We start from the raw sequence: 20,771 nt of genomic DNA on the forward strand, positions 1-20,771 counted from the left end.
GGTGTGGGGTGTCCTAGGTGGCACATTCTGGATAAACCACGTCAGCAATGTCAGTTATATTGTATGATTTCTCCTAGTCCACTATTGCCTTGGGTTGGGTCAGAAAGAATGGGCTTTCATTTCATTGTTCTCCTTAATTTTTTAAAGATTTTTTTTTTACTCTTTCATCTTTCTTTTTCATCAAGTTATAGTACTTTTTTTAATCTGACAAATATTTTTTTTTGTTGAATTAAAAATTTAAGTAAATTGAATTTCGGAGTCTCATCAAGTAAGAACATATCTTAATACTCACAAAAAAACTTACAAATAAGATATTTATAAATTGTTCATAAAAAGAATTTTTATATTGATAATAGAATCATCATGATCAGAAATTAATCTTTTAATCCTTACCGATTAAATTAATTTTTATTAGTTTTATTAGGGATGTCGGTCGAGTATTCTAACCCAATATTATTTTATATTACTTATGTTTGTATCTTTTTCTTCTTATGCCTATTCGTATAATGGTTTTCATTTTCCTTAATGTACACCTTAGCAGGAACGAGAGAAGAAAATTGATTAATAGAAATATAAGTATAATATATTATATATTGTAATAAAAAGAGAGATATAAAGATAAATGATGAATCTTAGTGGATATTTAAATTATTGGGTGCTCGGATTTAATTATTCAACAGAGAAATTGAAGAAAAGACAGGAACATCAATGGAGTTTTGCTCATGCTGATCATCGAAAATTTCGTCTTAATAGTTATAAATTTTAGTAATATTTTGGAAACCTATTAAAAACTTAACGTATGTTTGTTTCTCTTTTCAGTTTTTTATTTTATTTTAAATATTATTTGGTAAATAAGGTACGATAGAATTTATCATAAAGATTAATTGGTAAAATAAGATTAACGGGATCTATTTGTCATAAACTATTGATATATTAAAGCTTTAATAAAATAAAAGATAAGATATAGAATTTAACATCTCCATGTAAAAAAGGAAATAGCCTCCTATCTATACACACACTAAATCCTTTCTTCTACAACGTCCAAATAGCCTCCTAAATATAAACACACCAAATCCCTCCTTCCACAACGTACAATTCTCACTTGTGAGTTTCAAATTTCAACCTCAATATAATCCAAACACGACTAATTCAAGAATGATGAAGAAGACAAGCAACAAGATACGACACACTTGTATTAATGGATCTTCTTCTTCAGCTCCTATAAAATCACTTCCAAAAGAGTGTGTACCAACAATATTGAAAGCTTGTACAGAGAAGGGTTGCGGGAATTTTTCAATTATCCGAAAGGAAACATTAATTAGTGGCCTTTAGAACTGAAGATGGCAACTGAAAAGGGTCATATAGAAGCAAAATATGTGTATGGTATGATCTTATTCTGCTCCCAAGATGATGATTGATTTGAGAAAACAAGTGTATTATAAAATGTAGGAAAAAGGTAGAACAATTTGCAAAATCTTTATGGAAAAATAATGGAATGCTGGTGGAGTGTGAAGAAAGGTCGATGGATATTTCTAGACGATGCTTAATTATGATGCTGATTTATGTGAATATTGTCGATGGGATCATGAGTTAGATTATTTTTACCAGTTATTCGGTGTTCATTAGTACTATTCTTTTCAAATCATTGTTAATTTCAATGCAAGTTAATTACGTATGTTTTATTTTAAGAAAGTTAATTGCATAAGGATTTATTATAACTTTAGTTCTTAGTAATATTCAAGGTGCAGTTAACCTCTCCACTAAACAGTTTCATAAACCAATTCGTGACGAATTATAGCCACAAAAAATGAAACAGTAAAATAATAATAAAATAAATGTGACGTCATTACTTTTCATTCAAATAAACCAAAATAACTAAAATAATATGACGGAATAAAAGTTTGAGGATCAATATCCGTCGTCGAAAAGTTCAAAGACAACAATCATGCATTTAAAAAAAAAAGAAGAAAATAAAACATATTTTATCTGAATAATGAATTTATGGTATAATTGTTGTGTTAAGCTTTTAAATTTCTAACTTCTCCCTCATTTTTTTTTTCTAAACTTCATTCCAGAGCCCTACACGCACAAGTGTTTGGCGGGAATGGAAGGGAGTGAGAGTGAGGCCGTGTTTGGTGCTCTTTATCTGAACCCGCAACTCTTCTGTAACGAAGTTCTCAACATCATCGACGATGTGCTCCAAGAAGCTTTCAATTTCTTCTTCCAGTAGCACCCCAATTCCTTTCTTTTGTTTTTCTCTTCTATTTTTTTTTTTTTTTAACTTGGTTGGGGAAATCATACGACTTTGCAGGGACGCATCGAGGAAGCTCAACATCGAAAGCACCCAAAGGTCCCAGCTTCTGAAAAAGGTTAGTCTTTTTTTTTTTTTTTTTTTTTGCATTGGACACAATAATTAGGGTAATTAATTATAACGGTGTGTTATGAAAGGGTGTTGATTGCGTTCGGCAGAGAGTTCAATCTGTTTTGGACAAAAAGCTTGCTACTTGGGAGAGTTACATCCTTCGTCACTGTTTTGCTCTTCCCCAAGGTTTTCGTGTGCCAAACACAGTATGTTATGTTATTTGTTGATGTTGACCTTTATAGCATTTGTGATTGAGATATTGCAATAGACTATGATGAAATTCCTGTCAGATTTATACAGTGCCATAGTATTTGGTTGTCAATATGACCCAGGATCATATATGCCTTCTTCGATATTGATGTATGAAATTAATAATATATGCACCATAGAGGAGTAGGATTCTGAGAAGATTACATAACTACATAAGCAGCATTGACTATGGTGGATGTCTCTTTTGAAGTGCATACCAGAAAACCAGACTTCTAAATCCTAAATGCATGATACATAGGAAAGATATCATAATGCTAAAGAAACTTGTTCTGTATTATTTCATGCTGTTTTGGCACAAAGTTTTTTAATTTTTTTTCTCTCCTGCCAAGTATATATGCAATTTAATATGACAAGTATATGTTCTAGTTGAGAAATATTGCTTCCTTAGTATAGATTTTCATTCTTGGTTGATTATCTGACCTTGGAAGAATGTGTACTTCCAGGATGATGCAAATGAGAATGCTCTTGATTCAGGCGCTCCTTTTGATCCAGATATAGATGCCCAGTTGGATTCATTGAGAGAAAAACTAATTGAGGTAACTGCAATGCTGATTGCTAAATTCTTTCTTTTGCAGAATTGATACTATTGCTGCTTCTCATTTAATTTATCTTGATACTGATTACTGTCAGGTGGGGAAGGAGTCTGAAATGCTTAATCAAGAAATTCAAGCATTAGAAAGAAAGTCTATTGTCAATGCAGCTGGACATATCAATGAAGCTGTACAATTGTATGAGCAAAATTCAATGCATGAGGTGTTTCAGGGTAATTAAAGAGCTGCTCACCATCTTCTTGTTCATATATTGACCTTCAATATATACAATCCTGTTCCACTGAACTTATTTTGATAGCAAACGTATGCTTTCCATTATAATTAAGCAGGGGATACTCCAATTTCAAACTGTATCTGTGTTTCAAAACAGCTGTATGTTGCTTTTTATGTGCAGTTTGATGAAGCAAAAGAACATCGAATGCTTAGGATACATACAGTTAAGTTAGAATGTGATTTGATTATTTAGAAATTCTTTTTTAGGAGTCTTTGCAAAGGTCGTTTCCTTTTGTTTTTTCTTTTACATACCCTATCATTTTGTCAAATGATGTACGTTCATGACAACATCTGTCATTTTATTCCGAGTTTTATACATCATTTCTTATCTAATGTAAGCAAAGTTACTTTATTTCCTTATAGCTTCTTAAAAGCCGCATCAAGTATTTAGGGGGCACCACACTAGGTGCCATGGATTGAAATATTATAGAGATAGGCAGGGAGAATTTTGTATTTTCTGGTTGAAATTATTGTCGAAATATAGCTGATATTTATATTAAGTGTCTAGGTTGACATCTTTAAACTATTGATTCCTATAGAGATTGTGACGACCGCCTCAGAACTTGGAACGAAGATGGGAAAGCTAAACTCCAGCATGATTGAAGAGACTGACCAAACAAAAACTAAAAGGATTTACAGCACACAAATGGATCCATCTGCTATAAATCCTGTTAAAGGTAACCAAAACACTCCTCATTGTAGTACAACTTGCATTAACTTTTGCTGGTTGAACTCATTAGTTCAGAATTGATCATTCCTCTTTGCAGGCCTCTCAAACATGAAGTTAGACGATGTTGAAGAATTTTGTAAGTGTTATGAAGAGTATGTGAACTTGTCTTTTTCATCAATCTAGTTGGACTGGAATTTGCCTGTTTTACCCATTGTTGTACACACTAATCGTTTTCCGCGCTGATCGTTGGAATTTGCCCCAATAATGCTGAAACGATTGTGGGCAATTTCATGAATCGTATAACTACCTACAAATTTAATTATGAAACTGAATTTGCGTGATTTATATACTGTATATTAAAACTATTCAGTGGTTGCTAAATGAGTTTATGAAGCAGAACTTTCTGTTGCTCATTCTAAATGCAAGGTGTTCCAGTTCCACTTGCAGTGTGGGTTGCTGTCCTCTCAATAAAGCTGTGCTATAAGTGAAGTATATTAGTCCAACAACGGGCTGAAAAGCTTTAAGTCATCAAGCATATAAAAAAGAATTAGGCTTGAATGTCTTTGATATCTAATAAATATCTAATTTTTGTGTTTATTTTCTAATAAATTTTTGTTTTGTGTTGAGTACTTAATAAAATAACAATTTTTTTTTTTATTCTTGACACTTATTTCTAGTTTCTGATAAATTAGTCAATTTTATTTCCGTTTCCTAATAAAAATATTTATTTGTTATTAATCCGTAATAAAATAAAATTTGTTAATTTATTATGGAACAAACAAAAAAATCATTAAATTTTGGGAGAATAAATCAAAATATCAATGATAAAACAAAAATATTGTTTTAATAAGATTTAATACAACAAAAAATATTAGAAAATAAACGTAAAAATTAAATATTTATTATAAATCAAAAATATATTTATGCTAAAAGATATGATCGCATATTCTTTAGATTCTGAAAGTATTGTTTTATTGGATAATATGTGCATATTATTCAAGTTCATTAAAAATAAGTTATTTATATGGATTAAAACACTTTTAAAATATTTTAAAAAATCATGTGAATAAAAAGGCATAAAACTAATAAATTAAAAAAAAAAAACTTGTCTAAATATACAATATCAAAGAATGGGCACGAAAGTCATTTTGGAACAAGTGTCCAAACTACTTGAAAAAAAAATACTTTGTTGATTCTTACCTATACAATCCCACGAGTAGTATTTTGTTTCTAGTGTTATGCATTAAACCTTTAAAAAAAAAGATAAAATTTAGCTCGTTAGCATCCTTACCATTTGAGTTTACAATTGAACAAGCATGTAGATTTACTTTCAATTTCAAAACAGTAATACTTGATGTCATTAAAAGTTTATATCATTACTTGATTTATAGCCACATATATGGAAAAATTATTATACTGGTGACACGCTAGTTTAAAAACTTTTAATTACCCTAAAAACCATAACATCTTTTTAAGACAACGCTTAAGTTTTGCCACGTCAATATAAATTTATCAAACATAAAACATCCAAGAGTCAAAAGACAAGGATGACAAACTATCGCTGAAGTAGACATGTGGCTTGTGACTCACTTTTGTATTGACAAAATTTTCAAACGAATAAATATCCTTGCTATCTTGGTTTTAAGGCCAAAATCAACTATTTTAAAAAATAACTATAATTTATGGTCGAGATTATCCCTACTAACCAATTCGTAGCTTCTGATGTTCTAAACATTTAACAACGGAGAAACTTAGGAAAATTTTACGGGTATATAATCAAACTAAACACCCAAATTTAGGGCACATCAGTAACATTCCGCTCCCCAGCTATAGTGTAGTTCTAAATTCCACGAAGTGTTTTGATTCCCATATAGTCACTCAAGCAGTTGAGCATCTTGATTCCCTACCTACAGAGAGATGAAATCATATCAGCAATCAGCCTAACCAAAATTACCCCCGAGGAAGGAGATAATGTAGTGTAGAAGTCAGGGGAAGAAAGGTGAATGACACGAGCAACAGCATGGAGAAAATACAAACTGCACCATGACAGACTGACTAAGGAAATAGTTTTCGATGGATACACTTACCAATTGATACAGATAATCTTTATAGGAAACTTTCGATGTTAAGTTCAACAAAGGAGCAGGGATCAGGAATGTCAAAGTTGTTTAATACCTGAAAATATATAACAAGCACAATTATTATAAATGTATTATATTACTCCAAGAATACTTCGTTTTGAAAGAATAAGTTACAAGATATTTTAAGGAAAATCACAGGAAGAAAACAGTGCCAGGTTCGTGCGTAACAGATAATTTATTGCCAGTAAGAAACAACCATTCGACAAAAAATATGGATCACTTGATTTTCATTCTGCAAATCCCTATTTAGCAATTATTTTACGCATACAAAAAATATCCCTATTACATATAGCTTTTGACTACAGAGAAAATATTAAAAGAACAGAGGAATTGAAAATTATGAGCTAACAATTGGTCATATTAAAAAAGGCAGACAATAATTTCAGGGATCAAAAGTACCTCTGGATGAACAATGCCAAAAGTGCCAATATGTTTTCCTTTGTAAATGATTCTAGCTTGTCTACCGGCAAGAAACTCAGGCTCCTTCAATAGGCAAATGAGTTCATACACAAATTATCAGAAGCAGAACGAATCTTCCTTGCAAAAGAAGGACAAAATAAAATACAGACAACTCCTATGCAGTGTTATACACTTACATCTGACTGCTCAATATAATAACCCGATTTATCGCCAGGTGAAACAAAGGGAACCCCATTCTTTTCCATTACTCTGTCGACCAAGCCATGAATTATCTGCATATCATTGGATAAACATTAAAATACAATCATCAAATTATTTTTACCATGTATAGAAAGAATAAGTTCTAACTGTGAAGAGTAGTAATATTTATTTTCAATATCAATTTTTGTTGCGACTAAAGCCAGTTTAAATTCTAATCTCTTCTGGAGCTCTGATTAATCACGTGATGATAAGGATACATCAAATACTGCACATTTAACAACCTATATTCAAAAAGCAAAGAACCAAATGAAGTGCCATGCACTCATTATTTAGTATACCTCAAATCCAGCATTAGCACCACAGTACAGAGCAGCAAGTTGGCGAAGATTTTTTGCACCAACATCTCTTTTGTCGTCCAAAACTGCTATATCACCCACTTCAAAAATCTGAAACAATTTTATAATAGAAATTTATACTTACAAACTAGCAACAAAGTGGTAGGCATTGAAGTTTGAATCTTTCTTTAGAAGAGACTAGGCATTGAATTTATTTTGTAATGACAAGGACTATGAATTGCACATGTTAATTAATTAACAACTCATTTGAGGAGAAAAGACTAGACTACCTTGGTTACCAATTGATTGCTGGACTAAGGCAATTTAGAGCCAATAAAAAAAATTGTATTTGGCAGAAGACTTACAAGGCAATATACTAATATGCATTAGTTAATACACACCAACAATTTATACAAAATGTGCCCGATAGAAGCAAAAAAATACATTTTCGGCAAGAACATTGAATATCAAATGCATGGTAAAATTTGGACTGAGTGGCCCCCTATAGAGGCACAATAGGCCGCAATGACATATTTATATGGTGGAATTTCTGTGATAATGTGATATTCCTCTATCCGACATCGATAACCTTGGATTCAGGTTACCAAGGCATGCTCAATGTTATCTCTAATCATAGAAATGTGAAAATTACATAATGATTTGGAAATAATTTTTAAAACATTCATAAAATGTAACATTAAAAATGATATAACAAAAATCAACAATCCCATATAATTTACTATAACTAGAACTGAATTACCATGTGAGGATCACACTTCCATCATAGAAAATATGGTCGTCGAAAAGACCGGTGATAAAAAGATCAATCACCCAAAGGAAGAACTGAAAAAGTACCTTTATGGGCTTTGGATGATCCTTGTTGTGAGCAACAGTTTTCAAAATGCCAGGCATAAGACTAGTCCGCACAGCCTGAATACATGTTAAATTTAAAAATTAAATTATATGAATTCAAGTAAAAAAATAAAGAAAATAATATCAATATATCATTTTTATCCTAGTTAAAAAACTTAAAGAGCAGACAGCAGACAAAATATAGGTGCAAATTCAGTAAGCTGGGAATGCGCAACTTCAGATTGCAATTCAATACTGGGAACATAATCCATGTCCATGCAGCATAAAGACAAAAAAGGCAAATAAAACAGTCTGATGTAATGAGTAAAGATGATCAGTAAGCTGTCACATTGATTTCTAGATGGCAGCCTGGATGCATCAGCACTGCTATCCTCTAAGATACATGCTGTGACATGCTATTATTTTTAATTTTATTTTTTAAATAGAATTTAGCACGATTAGTGTATCTAAGTAAATATTAATATAAATAAAAGCTATCAGAACTCAGAAGAGTTACCCAAATGAAACAGTAAAAACTTGAAAGGATGACTGGAAAGAATAAAAACCTCTTGCAAGAACTATGCCACAAAAAAAAGCTCTTTTAAGACATGCAATCTCTTCATTGCAATTAAATAAACTTCATTATAAACCTTAACATTGTATTGTCATTGATAAAGGAAGATAAAGTGTATGAACCTCAAAGTCTGAAGACCTAGGGTTTCCAATGATAACTGCTTTAGATTTATCATCATTGCGGTTAAGCATGGCAAAGTTTTCCTTTTTAGAGCAGAGTATAAATGTCAAGACCTCTGTGAAACCAATCAATGCAACCTGAAAACAAGTTATGAATAAAAGGATTCAGATAATTAGGCACTTCAAATAATTAACAGTAACCTTCATGAATATGCTATGCTATAGTAATTTATTCTATCGCATCAGTTTAATCAAAGATAATAAAATGATCCACATTTTCAGAAAAATTAAAGCATGAAATATTAACTGAACTATTCGTTTTCATTCACAGAATTCAACAAAAATAAATGTGATAAAATCTAACAAAAAAATGAATTTTGGTTGCTTCAATAACAGGAGTAATGTGTTCTGCTATTTTGATTTATACCTCTTTTCTGATAAGATCACTGAGCTCATTCAGAGGAAGTAGAGTCAAGGAAGCAGCCAACCTCTTTGAGCCTTTATTATCTACTACTGCTTGATCCTTAATAGCATTGAATCCATAAGCAATTGCCACATCCTATAGATTAAAGAAAACAAGAATAAAAAAGGCATGCCTTGTCAGTGAAATATACACACAATGACATAATAGATCCAATATGCATTCAGAAATGACAGAGCCTGTCACTATCAATACCTCCATAACATCACATGGGTGAAGAACATCACTTCTAGAAGGAGGTACAGATACCACAAAGTTACACTGCTTATTATCAGATGTAGACAGTTTGGCATGCAACTGCATCCGATTTAAGAACTTAGTGACCTGAAGGAAGGTGGGAAGATTATCAAACAATAACAAGTTAAAAATATTTGTTTCACTTGCTGTTAAAAACAAACATGAGAGCATTGAATCTTGCATTAGAGACAAGTAACTGCAATATAAAGATTAACTAGATAGAAATTAAGGAAATTTCACATGAACAAAAGAACAACTCAACCACAGAAGTAAAATGGCTGCATAAAAGAAAGCAGTCACCTGGTAAATGTATAAAAAAAACTTGGTTGTTCAAATACGTACAGAATTTAAATCCTTAAGATAAATTAACATGGGCAAATTTCCAATGACAATTAAAATCTGGAAAGAACAGGGGCAGAAAGCTGTCTTAATTGTATTCGTTATTTTAACATGAATGTCTCAGATGTCAGATATTAAATATGTTAATAATAAGCCTAAATGATTTATGAATAGTCAATTTGCAAGTACAGGATCACGCCACTCATATGAAGCAGCAAAATAATTACCTCTTCTGCTTCCAATGATACCCCAATCAATCCAGTAATGTAAGATAGAGAAACTTCCATATTGTAGACAGATAAATCAGGGTATATGTTTGACTTGCCATCAGAAGAAATAACTTCAACTGGTTCAATGACAAATTTGTTTTCACAATATTCTGAGAAGGCTGTTACCTAAAGAAAACAAAATATTCTGTCATCGTCTAACCAATTGTATCACATACAAAATGCAAATAGAAAAACATACAATGAAACTCACTACTCTACCATTGTATTTAAAACAACTTTCGCTTTTGTCAGATCAGTTGCAGTACATTCAATAAATACATTCTTTGTCTCCAGAGTGATGGCTGAATGTGCACCATTAATAATTGGGGGTAAGGATAACACAGTTCTGTCGAAACATTATAGAATATTAATAGCTGAATTCAACATGTAAGAAGAATATTAGAGAAAATTGACAACAGTAGTTTTCTGTTCATAAAGCGCACAAATAATAGAAATTATACAAGGAGCAATTATAAAAGCATTTCAGCAAGTTAACCTGATCAAAATTAAGTGGAAAACTGGGAATGCATCTCGTTGATGAAAACATGAAAGTTCTTTTCAGTTTATGCATCCGTACAAAGGCGACTGGCTAGTGTGCATGGGTGTGCTTGTTTCATGAGTTAATATGAGAGTTTTGTTGAATAACTTCCAACACCTTTACATTGCAATATTGCATATAATGAGTTTATTTTATGCTCAGAATCTGTCAGTTAATTTTATAAATTAGAATTTCAACCTATAAGATGTCTAAATATAACTTTGAGACAGCTAAGTAGCCAACAGATCAATCACATATAAAAATGTAATCTTTTATTATCATGCCAGAATTTCTATCATTATTCTTTACATTCTCTAACTGAATTTTTTCTCCGCATATTTCCTCAACTTTGAGGGTGAGCACTGGCAGTTGGCACAACAATATAGCTACTGCTTTGACCCTTGGAAACAGCTTGTTGGGAGTAACTCTACATACATCTACCCTCCCCAAATCCCCAACTTGGTAACAGCCTCATAGGGTTGCCATCCCCATCCGAATGTGATATGAACCAGAAATATAATACATATATATAATCTTATTTTTAATTGTTAAATTTAAATTTTTAAAACTACACAAATATTCTGTGCAAAATACATAACCTGAAGAGTTTTACAAGACTCTAACAGCATAATGCAAATGAGAGATAAAAGATTTCAAATCTTCATAACCAGAATAAATGAGAATAACATCTTGGACAATACTATTTCATAGCATAACGCAAATGAGAGCTAAGATTTCAGATCTTTGAAAATTTAAATATAAGGGTTCTATGAAAACATCATACCTCTTACTGTCATATATAACAGGGAAAACAGGGGAATCCTCAATTATATGCAAGAATTTCTTGAGTTTCAAATCTGACTGTCAAACAAATCAACAAATATTCAGCCACATCTCAAAGGAAGCACTTCCACACAGAAAAAGATAATCACGGATGAAACAAAAACATAATTGGGTTTGATGGCCTATAATAACTTGTAAGCCTACTTCTGCTATGTTTATAAAAACTTTTGATATACAGAAAGGGAAATATCACACAAAACTCACTTTGTAGAACTCCATTAGATCATCAGCCCTGAAGTTTCTTTCCTATCATGCCAAAAGCAAAAGGATTAAAATACTAAAGATGAGCTTGGCAATTCACATTAAATATTCAAAGTCCAGTAAATAATGTTATCTGCAGAGTATTAGGTGAGAAAGTATGAGTTGAATCATGTGCTTTTGTACTATAGGAGGCAACACCTGATTTCAAACATTTGATTACCAAGAAATTGAAGGTAATAAAAAAAAACATATTACCTGCTTTAGTGGCGTAAAAGTTATACTTGAAGGTGGCAAAGCCTGGAAATTACATAAGACTGAAGTCATTGATACTGAAGATGTAGAGAATTAAAGATAATTAAATTACACAAGAAAATGGTCATTAAGTATTAAGATCTCTCTTGTTAATTGGTTTTAGAAAAATCCAGGTACATCATTTGGGTCATAAACAGCAGTACATCACATCAAGCAGCACTGTGATTCCTTTGACACCAATAACTTCAGAGTCAAAGCACAGTGATGCATGTCCATCACAATCAACCAAAGTGCCAAGGCAACAACTTACTTTTCTAATGAGCACTAGGCTGTAGGCTTCCCGCTTCCTTAAACATAGCACCCAAATGTTCTATCTAAATCCTAAAGTTGTAAGTTATCTATCCACAATTTAAATCATTTTAATTTTCATGTTCCACAATTTGATAAAAGAAATTAACCTCATAGGTGAAAGGCCCCTCCAATGTATCCAGGTCATGGGTTCCAATGGCAACAAGGGTTCTTCGGCTAAAACATAGAAAAGAATGAAAACAAATCAACTGAAAGTTCATTGAGAAAATTTAAGTATGCTGTGACATGAGATGACCAAAACCAACATAAAGATAAACTGATGGAGAAAAAGAAAACATAATTTAGAAAAGAACAGAATAATGTGGAAATAAAAGTAAACCAAAACCTACCAGCACAAGGGATTTTTCAATTTTTCTACGAAAGATGGCAAAGCATGAGATTCAAAAAATAATATACAATATACTACCTCCAGTCCTATATATAAGAAACAAAAGGAAATATTTTTTTGGTCCTAATTATAAGAAACATAGGATTACTTTATTGCTAAATTTCCTTTTTACCCCTAATTAATTGTAAGGCCTATTAATGATTACACTCATTTTCCCATGAAAGTGAGTGCATTTATTGAGTTGTCAACAAAAGAAGACATTCTCATTGGTTGAAAATTTATCTTTTGAAAAATAACCTCCCTCTTTAATCATTAGTGTAATGGGTAGTCTTGAAATAAAATTAAAATTTATGACAAGTTAACTAACCTAACTTCTTTTATTGGTTTTGATGAATTAGGTAATTGTTTCTTATATAAAAAACCGGAGGTAGTATTAATCAAACTCATCTTAGAACATGGAGGATTTTTTTTATATCCTGAAAACTACACATCTATTTTATCAAAAACTCGGTGCATTCAAACTTGAAAGGCTATTCAAAATGAACAAAGCAGGAAGTCAAATCACATTACCGACATATGTTTTGGTGAAGCTTGTCTTGGAGATCGATAAAGCTGTTGTATCTTGCTTTATCAAAAGTTATACCTCTTAATACAGCACATACAACATATGGACGAATCAGAGAAGTCTACAATGATTCAAGAGAAAAGAAACATGTCATCTTCCACTTAGCAAAGACCCATACTAAAAAAAAGCACAAGCATGGCATAAGTACCTCCGGCTTCACGTGCATTTTCAGCATTGCATCCTTACTGATCTTGGACAGTTTGTAAGTGGGAATCTCCTGGAACTCACAGAAAACTCGGAGGGCTTGAGCAAGCCCTTCAAGGCACAGGAGGTCATATCTATGCAAAAAAAAATAAAAAATAGAACCATTTTTTGCAATAAAGATAATGATATTTGTCAGAAAAAAAAATGAATTGTGCCAAGGTGTAATACCATGCTTTGAATGGTTATACACTAACCAACAAGCATGTTTTAAAATTCAGTGGATTTGCAATTGCAATAAGAGAATGGTGTGCCACATCATTCATTATGACTTTTGTAACTTCGTTTTTATACAGTATATAATCCACCTAGCATTAATTCCTATTGAAAAAACAACACGCTGGAATTTTTTTGTGAATCTCCCACTAAAGTATACAAAGCTGATTTCATGATGCAATAGACTAACAATTCCAAATCCAAAAAGAAAATTAGCATGAAAAATCAAGAAAATCATTAAATTCTCTAGACTGGAAGCACAGTAAGTAAATTAAACCATAAGAGTCAAAAACAGAATAAGTAAAACAAAAATGTGAACATAATTAAAACATTTTCTCAATTCCCACATGCAGAAAAAAAAATAATCAAAGATATCATCATAGTGGTACCTGTTGGCAGGAACTTCGATTTTGTAGATAACTTCTTCGTCCTCATCAGCTTCTTCTTCCTCCAAATGCTTCTCTTTTCTCACAATTGCCTTCTCCGTCGTCTGATACAATCACACTGAATTCATCAGATGATGGTGATAATAATTACTATAATTATCAATTAATAATTACTAGCTGGAAAGCGCAATGGTTGAGTTGAGGCTAAATGTTTGGATGAGAATAAAGGCGGTGAAGTGCTTACGACGTCGTCAAGCTCGATCCCGAAACTGAAGCACAAGTCTTCGAATTCCTCTTGCGCTGAAGAAAAAAAAAAAGCAACAACAAAATGCACGTTTCAGTGAGGTCCTTGTGAAAATTGAGGGATAACATAACAGATAGATCAATGGAGAATGGAAGCTCACTGTAAGTCTTTCCTAGAGCCGCAAACAGGCGATCCCGCCCCACACTGACGGTAGGCATGGCGCCGTTTTGGTCTCGGATTGAGTGAGTACAAGTGCAACCACGACGGAGAAAGAGATGTTCAGAATCCGATGGATACATTGCCTTAGGTATTTATATGGGCCTCTTTTCGGGTTCATTAGATACGGCCGAATATTTTAGGCTCAATGCGAGCCTGGGTATCACTGTCTTTGGGCTTCTTGTTCCCACCAAGGCGTGGCGGGCAATTGCTTCCTGCACTACCAATGTTTCTCCCTGTACCTCCAATTTTACATTCCAAAATAGCCTTTTTAAAATGTAAATTTTTACATTCAGTAAGCTTCTAGCCTTTTTAAATAACTGAAAAAACTTGTTTGATAAATGATCTTTTTAGTAGTTTCTAGCATTTTTTTCAAATGTTACTTAAAGTAGCATTTTTTAAAACGTTAAATTTAGCCTTTTATATTTTTTTCTTTTTTGTCTTCAAACATTTATTAAATTTTCTTTTTTAATATTTTATATTTAAGGTAAAAATATATTATTTTTACCCCTTTTTTTTTATATATGATAGGGTTTTCTCATTTTTACCTTTTTATTATATGATATAGATAGTGATGTATAATAAGTTTATGTAGTTTTTTTTTATATATTTTACAAATAAAAAGCTACAGGTGTTTAAAATTACTTTAATACTAAAATTATAAATACTACAAATGTATTTTTATTAAAAAAGTTATGTTAAAATTTGTATAAAAAAATTATGTCTATTTATATAATTTTATATTTTTTAATTATTTCAACAGATAAATCTATCAAACACTTATAATTCAATAAAATAATTTTTTAATTTTCAGCTAATTTTGTCAAACATTTAAAATAAAAATTGTCTTTAATTTTAGATTGAATTGCAATAATTATCTTAAAATTTATACCAACAATATTTCATCAGTAAAACTATGTTATATTGCCAATTTATGATCACTATTATATTGATACTATCCAGCATAGCCGCAAAATTTATTGCACTTCATTTTACTCTTTTATGGGTTTTCTTTGTTAACAAAGTGGTACTCAATAATCACAACTCAAAATCAGCTCTATGATGTGAATGTTAGTTTCACTTTTCATAGTTAGATGTTGTGTATCCTATATTTGTTTTTCAATTGAATGATAGTCAACATTCATGTGATAGTTATATAATTATATTTGTTAATATTTAACGTGTTCTCAAAATAGTCAAAGATGGCGAGTGATGATCAGACCAGGAGTAAAGAATATATGGATCAATAGATTCTTTATTCATTAATAATTTTGAAGTTCCCCTCACATACAAAGGCAGCATATGTAGAAAAACTAGATCATAGCAGAAATGGGAACATAGGAAGCTTGCAAGGAGCCAGAGTAGAGTGTCCCGTTATGCTCATGAATCTCACTCACTGCCTCACTACCAAACTCCTGGACAAGAGAAACAATCCGTAAAATGATACCGTTCTCACTAATTCTGACTCCAGCAGGTAAAATAGTGGGCCTAGGAGGTGGATTTGGTCCTAAAACACCATTCACTGCCACCCAAAATTGACCTCTCTGGTTGCTCCTAATGTTGTCTGGTCTACCAGTGAGTTGCAAGAATAGTTCAGAAGAATTTGCTCTTGGCCCTCTTAGCCAAAATCTCTGAATTCTGTTTGCCAAGTATTCACTAACAAGCACAAATGACCCGTCTCTGCTTACTGCCACCCCAGATGCCAATGCAAGACCCCTCATCAACACTCTTGTTTGGTTCGTTTTGGGATCCAGTGAGAATAGGCTCCCAGATTGGTCTCTACTGCTTTGTAGTGCCTGAGCATCCCTGTAAAAATGAAGTGTCAGGTTTGTTAATTTACTAGCCTAGGCCAAAGTTAGTATCTAAGTAAAGAAGAATGTTACCGACACTCTTCCTCACACTGTTTATGTGATTGACCAAAATTTGTTGATAATCACCAACTTTGGTTGATGTCATATTTAAATTAGGAGATAGAATCATTAATGACAAGAGAGACTCATTAAAATTGTTGATCTTTAATAATTTTCAGCTGATCACAAAACAAGTGTTGAAAAGAGTTTCAACTAGCATTTCTCTTAAGTAAAAGAAAAAAAGAAAGAAAAAAGAGTGAAGTGTGAGGAAGGAATTAATTGATTACTTGAAACCGTAGTTAGCACTAGCTTGGGTGAAATAAACGATTCCAGTGTTGACGTCTACATCCAAGCCATCGAGAAACTGAAGAGTAGTGTTCACATTCTCTTGTTGTGGTTGTATATCTTTAAAGCATTGGGTTGGAGCCCCTCCATTGGGTCCAATCTTGATAAGCCCAGAATAAGCATCCGCTACGTATAGTTCGTTTGTTTGATGGTTGAAACGTAATCCTAATGGCCTCCCACATGTTGCTTGGAGTTCTGAGAAATCAGCAAGCCCATCACAGATTGTCTTGTTCCTGAATTAGACCAACAAAAAAAAAAAAAAACAGTAATTAATCTTCGCATAACATGTAGTAGAGCAGAGCTCGTAAATTAGAAAATGCACGTGTCACATAGAGATTAGTCGAGACCAAAGAATGAATCATGTGTATCACTTAATTATTACTAATGTTTACCTGTTTGGTGAAGTGAAAGCATATTCCTTGAAACCCTCGCCTGGACCAGCATATTTGAGAATTCTTCCATCAGAAACACCAACATATGGCCCTCCACCGTTCCGGTCGAATGCTACGGACTCAGGGCCTGTCACCGGTGACGGTAGTGGTAACCTGCTGATTAATATAGCCACTGATGGCGAACACAAGAAGAAAATCATAAAAATTGCAGAGATAGCTATCATTGTTGCAATGTTTGACAACATATTCTTAATACTATTCAATAATGTTTGATGTAAGGCACGAAACTTAAGTATTCAATGATGATATTTATAGGCAATATGTGATGTGAATGCCATATGCAACGCAATATAGGCAATAGTAGGAAACGTGAAAGAGCACAACCTTGTAACAACCTCGTGAGTGGTGACAAGACACACAATTAAGCAAGGCCTACTGTCAGAAACGCTCACAGTTTGTTGTGAGTAAGGATTTATCGATGGGGAAAGTAGAATATGTGTAGATTGTGCATTGAATGAAATGTGAACTGAAGCATCGATAATAGGAAGTAGAGATTGTCGGTTTTGTAGTTTTGTTGCAGATCCATAAACCCTTGTAACTCCCCAACGAGCTAATTTCTCTCGTGCCGTACACAACACTGAAACGCAAAATGTCCTCCATTAAAGTTTATAGTATTTTTTTATCACTTTAGTGAAATCTCCTCTCTCAAATATATTTTCTTATTCAAATCTAAAATCTTATTTAAGAAAATCAAATAAAAAACCACTTAAACCATATTATATTGGTCATTATAGTATATTAGTATATGTTTGGTTTAGCTTGTTTTGTAGATTGGAATTTTTTTCCTTTAAAAATAAGAATATTTCTCCTTAAATAAGTGTTCGGAAATTTGCACTTTGAACAAATATATTGATTTAATCAGGATGTATATTTAAAAAGAATGCTATTCATCAACCCACAACGGACAATCTTAAAACTCTACGCCCACAAGAAAACAACCTCTGGCCCAAAGGATCAACCAGAAATAAGCTCCATACTGCTATCAATTTATCATACTATGGACCATTTCGGATCTGCAAAAAGTTTGAAGAGGAGCCCTACACGTTACAGTTACCAGCCACATCCAAAATGCTTCTGGTTTTCCATATATCTCACAAATAAACATCAATTGAACATAAATTTTAATTGGTGTGCTATCATAGTCTCCGAAAGATACAAACTTCAAATTCATTGTTAAATCTACCACTGATTTATCTATTTTTCATTGTTTTTTATTCTACTCTGTTGCAAGTTTATAAGAATACATTTCTATCTTAAAATTTTCCCTCAAATTTTTTAAATGGGTGATATAGCAATTTTGGATGACAAAACATGATGGTGCAAAATTTCTTCGTCAACTTGCTTGTCTGCATTGTGAGTTACACTAAATAATGAGTTCATGGCACTTCATTTGGTTCTTTGCTCTTTGAATAAAAATTACAAAATATAGGCCCAGGTTGCTGACTATGTTAATCCAGCTAGAACACACTGTACACATACATGTGTGCTTGTTTTAAAATAGTGAAGTTGTAAGCTCAGTTACTTCCGACACAACTTGATCATAATCTGACTTTAGTTTCTCTTGTTCCCCTCGCTCAATTTCACCCTTTACAGGCTTTGTCTGTACCAGAACACAGCATGTAGGCCTCTTTGTTGCTCCTGCGCCTGCAAGATCCTGGAAAACAATACAAGTAACAAAAGTTAAATGAATTTGCATAGTAATTAGACTTTCTTGAACATGATATATGAGATAGCATGAACAAAAATAACCACAACAGTTATAGAAAAATATACTTGTTTCTCCACCTCTTACACCCACATTTAAAATGAAATGATAAGTGATAACATAATGATATATTGTGTAGGTTACAGAAGCAACAAAGAATGGTATTGTCAGTAGCACTTTAAGATAGGTATGTTATTTAAAAATTCCCTACAAGGTTCAAATCAGTTGAAAATTGGATATGCAGGGGCAACTAACAAGACCCTTTGTTTCGTAAACTGAGTTAAAAGTAGTTTAGTTTCTTCTTATTATGCAATTCACTGGGCTGGACGGTAGGTGAATACTCTTCTAGTTTAAACATTAGTTTGTTTAAGAACAGATGCCAGAGATATACAATTCAATTCACCGTAGGATGGGTATATATTAAATTAAAAAAAAAAAATTGGACAGGTCAGTTGTGCCGAATTCATTATGACAATTACATTAGTGTTGCTATGAGTGTTAGATGAACAACTAAAAACATGCATTCATTCAAGTTCCTCCAGTAGATGCATCTCACTCTTATTTGGTGCTTCAATATTTCTTATTTGGGAGGGATAAACATCAATGAAAATAAATTGCAACTTGTAATACTAAATTAAACAGAGAAGACATACGAGTAAAAACTAAGGGAAAAAAATATAAGAGAACAACACGAGTAGTCCCTAGAGTGAAATAGGTAAACAAGAGCAAAAGCACATATAAGCATAAACATAAAGATAAGGAATGTAAAGTTGGTAGCGTACTTCTTTAGATGGGACATAAATATAAGGAATGTCAGAGTCTTCACAGAGAATAGGAAGATGAGTGATGACATCAATCGGCGATATGTTCCCAGCTATCACACACAATCTGCATTCACAAAACAAGAAAATTAGGCTAAGGCACAGTGAAAAATGACACATGGGAGAGAATGAGAAAACAGACCCTTTATGACCTCTCCTTATGCTTTTAACAACCTCCTTCACTCCTCTTTTCAGGCATTTGTGTTCGGCAGCTGAAAGAACAGAATATAGTTAACACGAAGCAAATGGAGAAATAAAAAGGCAAATTGAGAATGCGAATGGATAAACAAACCTCTACGAACAAGTTTTAGGGTTCGCTTGCAAAGCTTCTTTCCGGCAAGGGGTTTAGCAATGGGAGCGAGCGCAAGCATCTTCTTCTTCTCCTTCTCTGCCTCGCTGTCACTCCCCATCTCTCTCTGCGATCTTAATTGGAGAAGAAGAAAGAAGCTTCAGAGCTTTAAACCCTCTCCTCTAGCTAGGGTTTAATTTAGGATTCACACGCTATGGCGCCGCGCGTGACTTATCAAATGTTTATTACTCGCCCCACTCCATGATTTGATCAAACCCAGCCTCATATCGGCCTTAAAACTTGGGCCTATCTAATGGACCAGAAAGCGCTATGCGATTCCAACCCAATATTTTGCTATTTTCACATTATATTTTGTTTTATTTCTTTTTCTGAAAATACCCCCACCTTTCCGTTATACAATATACACAAAGTGTTTCCGTTGTATACTTGTATTAGGGGCAAGGGCGGATCCATAAAATTTGTTTAGTGAAAGCAAGAAAACAATATGTTACATTTTTAAGAGGAAAATTATTACAAATTTTTAGAAAATATACAATTTTATGATAAAAAAATCCAACTTACTCATAAGCTTTTACAAATTACAATTGAGTCAAGATGTATATTTGCTGCTAACTTTCTATATGCTTTTAGTATTATAGGAGCAAAATGGTAAAAATTAAAAAGATAAAATGATAAAATTGGTATCAAATTATTCATTCTTTAATCTCTTAGATTTGGCTAAGGGTGCAACACTTGCTTTTTTATGGGGGCAATTTTTTTATCAAATGTATAAAGA

At 32.7% G+C, this 20,771-nt stretch overlaps 3 protein-coding genes and 1 pseudogene across 3 annotated transcripts; 1 reads left to right on the plus strand and 3 right to left on the minus strand.

The window, feature by feature from the left end:
- Window positions 1-2,029: 2,029 nt before the first annotated feature.
- On the plus strand, window positions 2,030-4,546 carry LOC114411759 (annotated as a pseudogene).
- A 1,140-nt stretch (window positions 4,547-5,686) lies between these two features.
- LOC114411760 (phenylalanine--tRNA ligase beta subunit, cytoplasmic-like) lies at window positions 5,687-14,611 on the minus strand. The gene is made up of 20 exons (XM_028375443.1): window positions 14,458-14,611; window positions 14,298-14,353; window positions 14,057-14,157; window positions 13,399-13,528; window positions 13,196-13,311; window positions 12,387-12,453; window positions 11,932-11,973; window positions 11,680-11,721; window positions 11,417-11,493; window positions 10,314-10,440; window positions 10,053-10,220; window positions 9,445-9,573; window positions 9,196-9,327; window positions 8,772-8,906; window positions 8,079-8,153; window positions 7,227-7,334; window positions 6,864-6,959; window positions 6,667-6,750; window positions 6,214-6,301; window positions 5,687-6,033 (listed from the first exon to the last, which is right to left on the minus strand). Exons 1-19 carry the CDS (start codon window positions 14,594-14,596, stop codon window positions 6,233-6,235), a joined length of 1,893 nt encoding a protein of 630 aa, XP_028231244.1. The 5' UTR covers window positions 14,597-14,611; the 3' UTR covers window positions 5,687-6,033; window positions 6,214-6,232.
- A 1,137-nt stretch (window positions 14,612-15,748) lies between these two features.
- LOC114411761 (protein STRICTOSIDINE SYNTHASE-LIKE 12-like) lies at window positions 15,749-17,417 on the minus strand. Its single transcript, XM_028375444.1, has 3 exons — window positions 17,101-17,417; window positions 16,651-16,941; window positions 15,749-16,319 (listed from the first exon to the last, which is right to left on the minus strand). The coding sequence occupies exons 1-3, from the start codon at window positions 17,343-17,345 to the stop codon at window positions 15,827-15,829; spliced, it is 1,029 nt and encodes a 342-aa protein (XP_028231245.1). The 5' UTR covers window positions 17,346-17,417; the 3' UTR covers window positions 15,749-15,826.
- Window positions 17,418-18,455: 1,038 nt separating this feature from the next.
- Window positions 18,456-20,303, minus strand: LOC114411763 (H/ACA ribonucleoprotein complex subunit 2-like protein). Its single transcript, XM_028375447.1, has 4 exons — window positions 19,979-20,303; window positions 19,829-19,898; window positions 19,648-19,753; window positions 18,456-18,814 (listed from the first exon to the last, which is right to left on the minus strand). Exons 1-4 carry the CDS (start codon window positions 20,094-20,096, stop codon window positions 18,653-18,655), a joined length of 456 nt encoding a protein of 151 aa, XP_028231248.1. The 5' UTR covers window positions 20,097-20,303; the 3' UTR covers window positions 18,456-18,652.
- Window positions 20,304-20,771: the final 468 nt, after the last annotated feature.

Source organism: Glycine soja, chromosome 5 (genome assembly GCF_004193775.1).
Source record: "Glycine soja cultivar W05 chromosome 5, ASM419377v2, whole genome shotgun sequence".
Classification (NCBI taxonomy): Eukaryota; Viridiplantae; Streptophyta; class Magnoliopsida; order Fabales; family Fabaceae; genus Glycine; species Glycine soja.

What these genes read in the sequence shown, in the direction of transcription:
- LOC114411760 (XM_028375443.1), bottom strand. Translation starts at nt 14,596, where the DNA reads ATGTATCCATCGGATTCTGAACATCTCTTTCTCCGTCGTGGTTGCACT. An exon ending in AGGGGCCTTTCACCTATGAG is followed by an intron (nt 11,974 to 12,386) that starts GTTAATTTCTTT and finishes TGTAATTTCCAG; the next exon opens with GCTTTGCCACCTTCAAGTAT. An exon ending in TTGGCATTGTTCATCCAGAG is followed by an intron (nt 6,302 to 6,666) that starts GTACTTTTGATC and finishes ATATATTTTCAG; the next exon opens with GTATTAAACAACTTTGACAT.
- LOC114411761 (XM_028375444.1), bottom strand. Translation starts at nt 17,345, where the DNA reads ATGTTGTCAAACATTGCAACAATGATAGCTATCTCTGCAATTTTTATG. An exon ending in GCTTTCACTTCACCAAACAG is followed by an intron (nt 16,942 to 17,100) that starts GTAAACATTAGT and finishes GGTCTAATTCAG; the next exon opens with GAACAAGACAATCTGTGATG. An exon ending in AGTGCTAACTACGGTTTCAA is followed by an intron (nt 16,320 to 16,650) that starts GTAATCAATTAA and finishes TCATTTTTACAG; the next exon opens with GGATGCTCAGGCACTACAAA.
- LOC114411763 (XM_028375447.1), bottom strand. Translation starts at nt 20,096, where the DNA reads ATGGGGAGTGACAGCGAGGCAGAGAAGGAGAAGAAGAAGATGCTTGCG. An exon ending in CCTAAAACTTGTTCGTAGAG is followed by an intron (nt 19,899 to 19,978) that starts GTTTGTTTATCC and finishes CTGTTCTTTCAG; the next exon opens with CTGCCGAACACAAATGCCTG. An exon ending in TTTATGTCCCATCTAAAGAA is followed by an intron (nt 18,815 to 19,647) that starts GTACGCTACCAA and finishes ATTGTTTTCCAG; the next exon opens with GATCTTGCAGGCGCAGGAGC.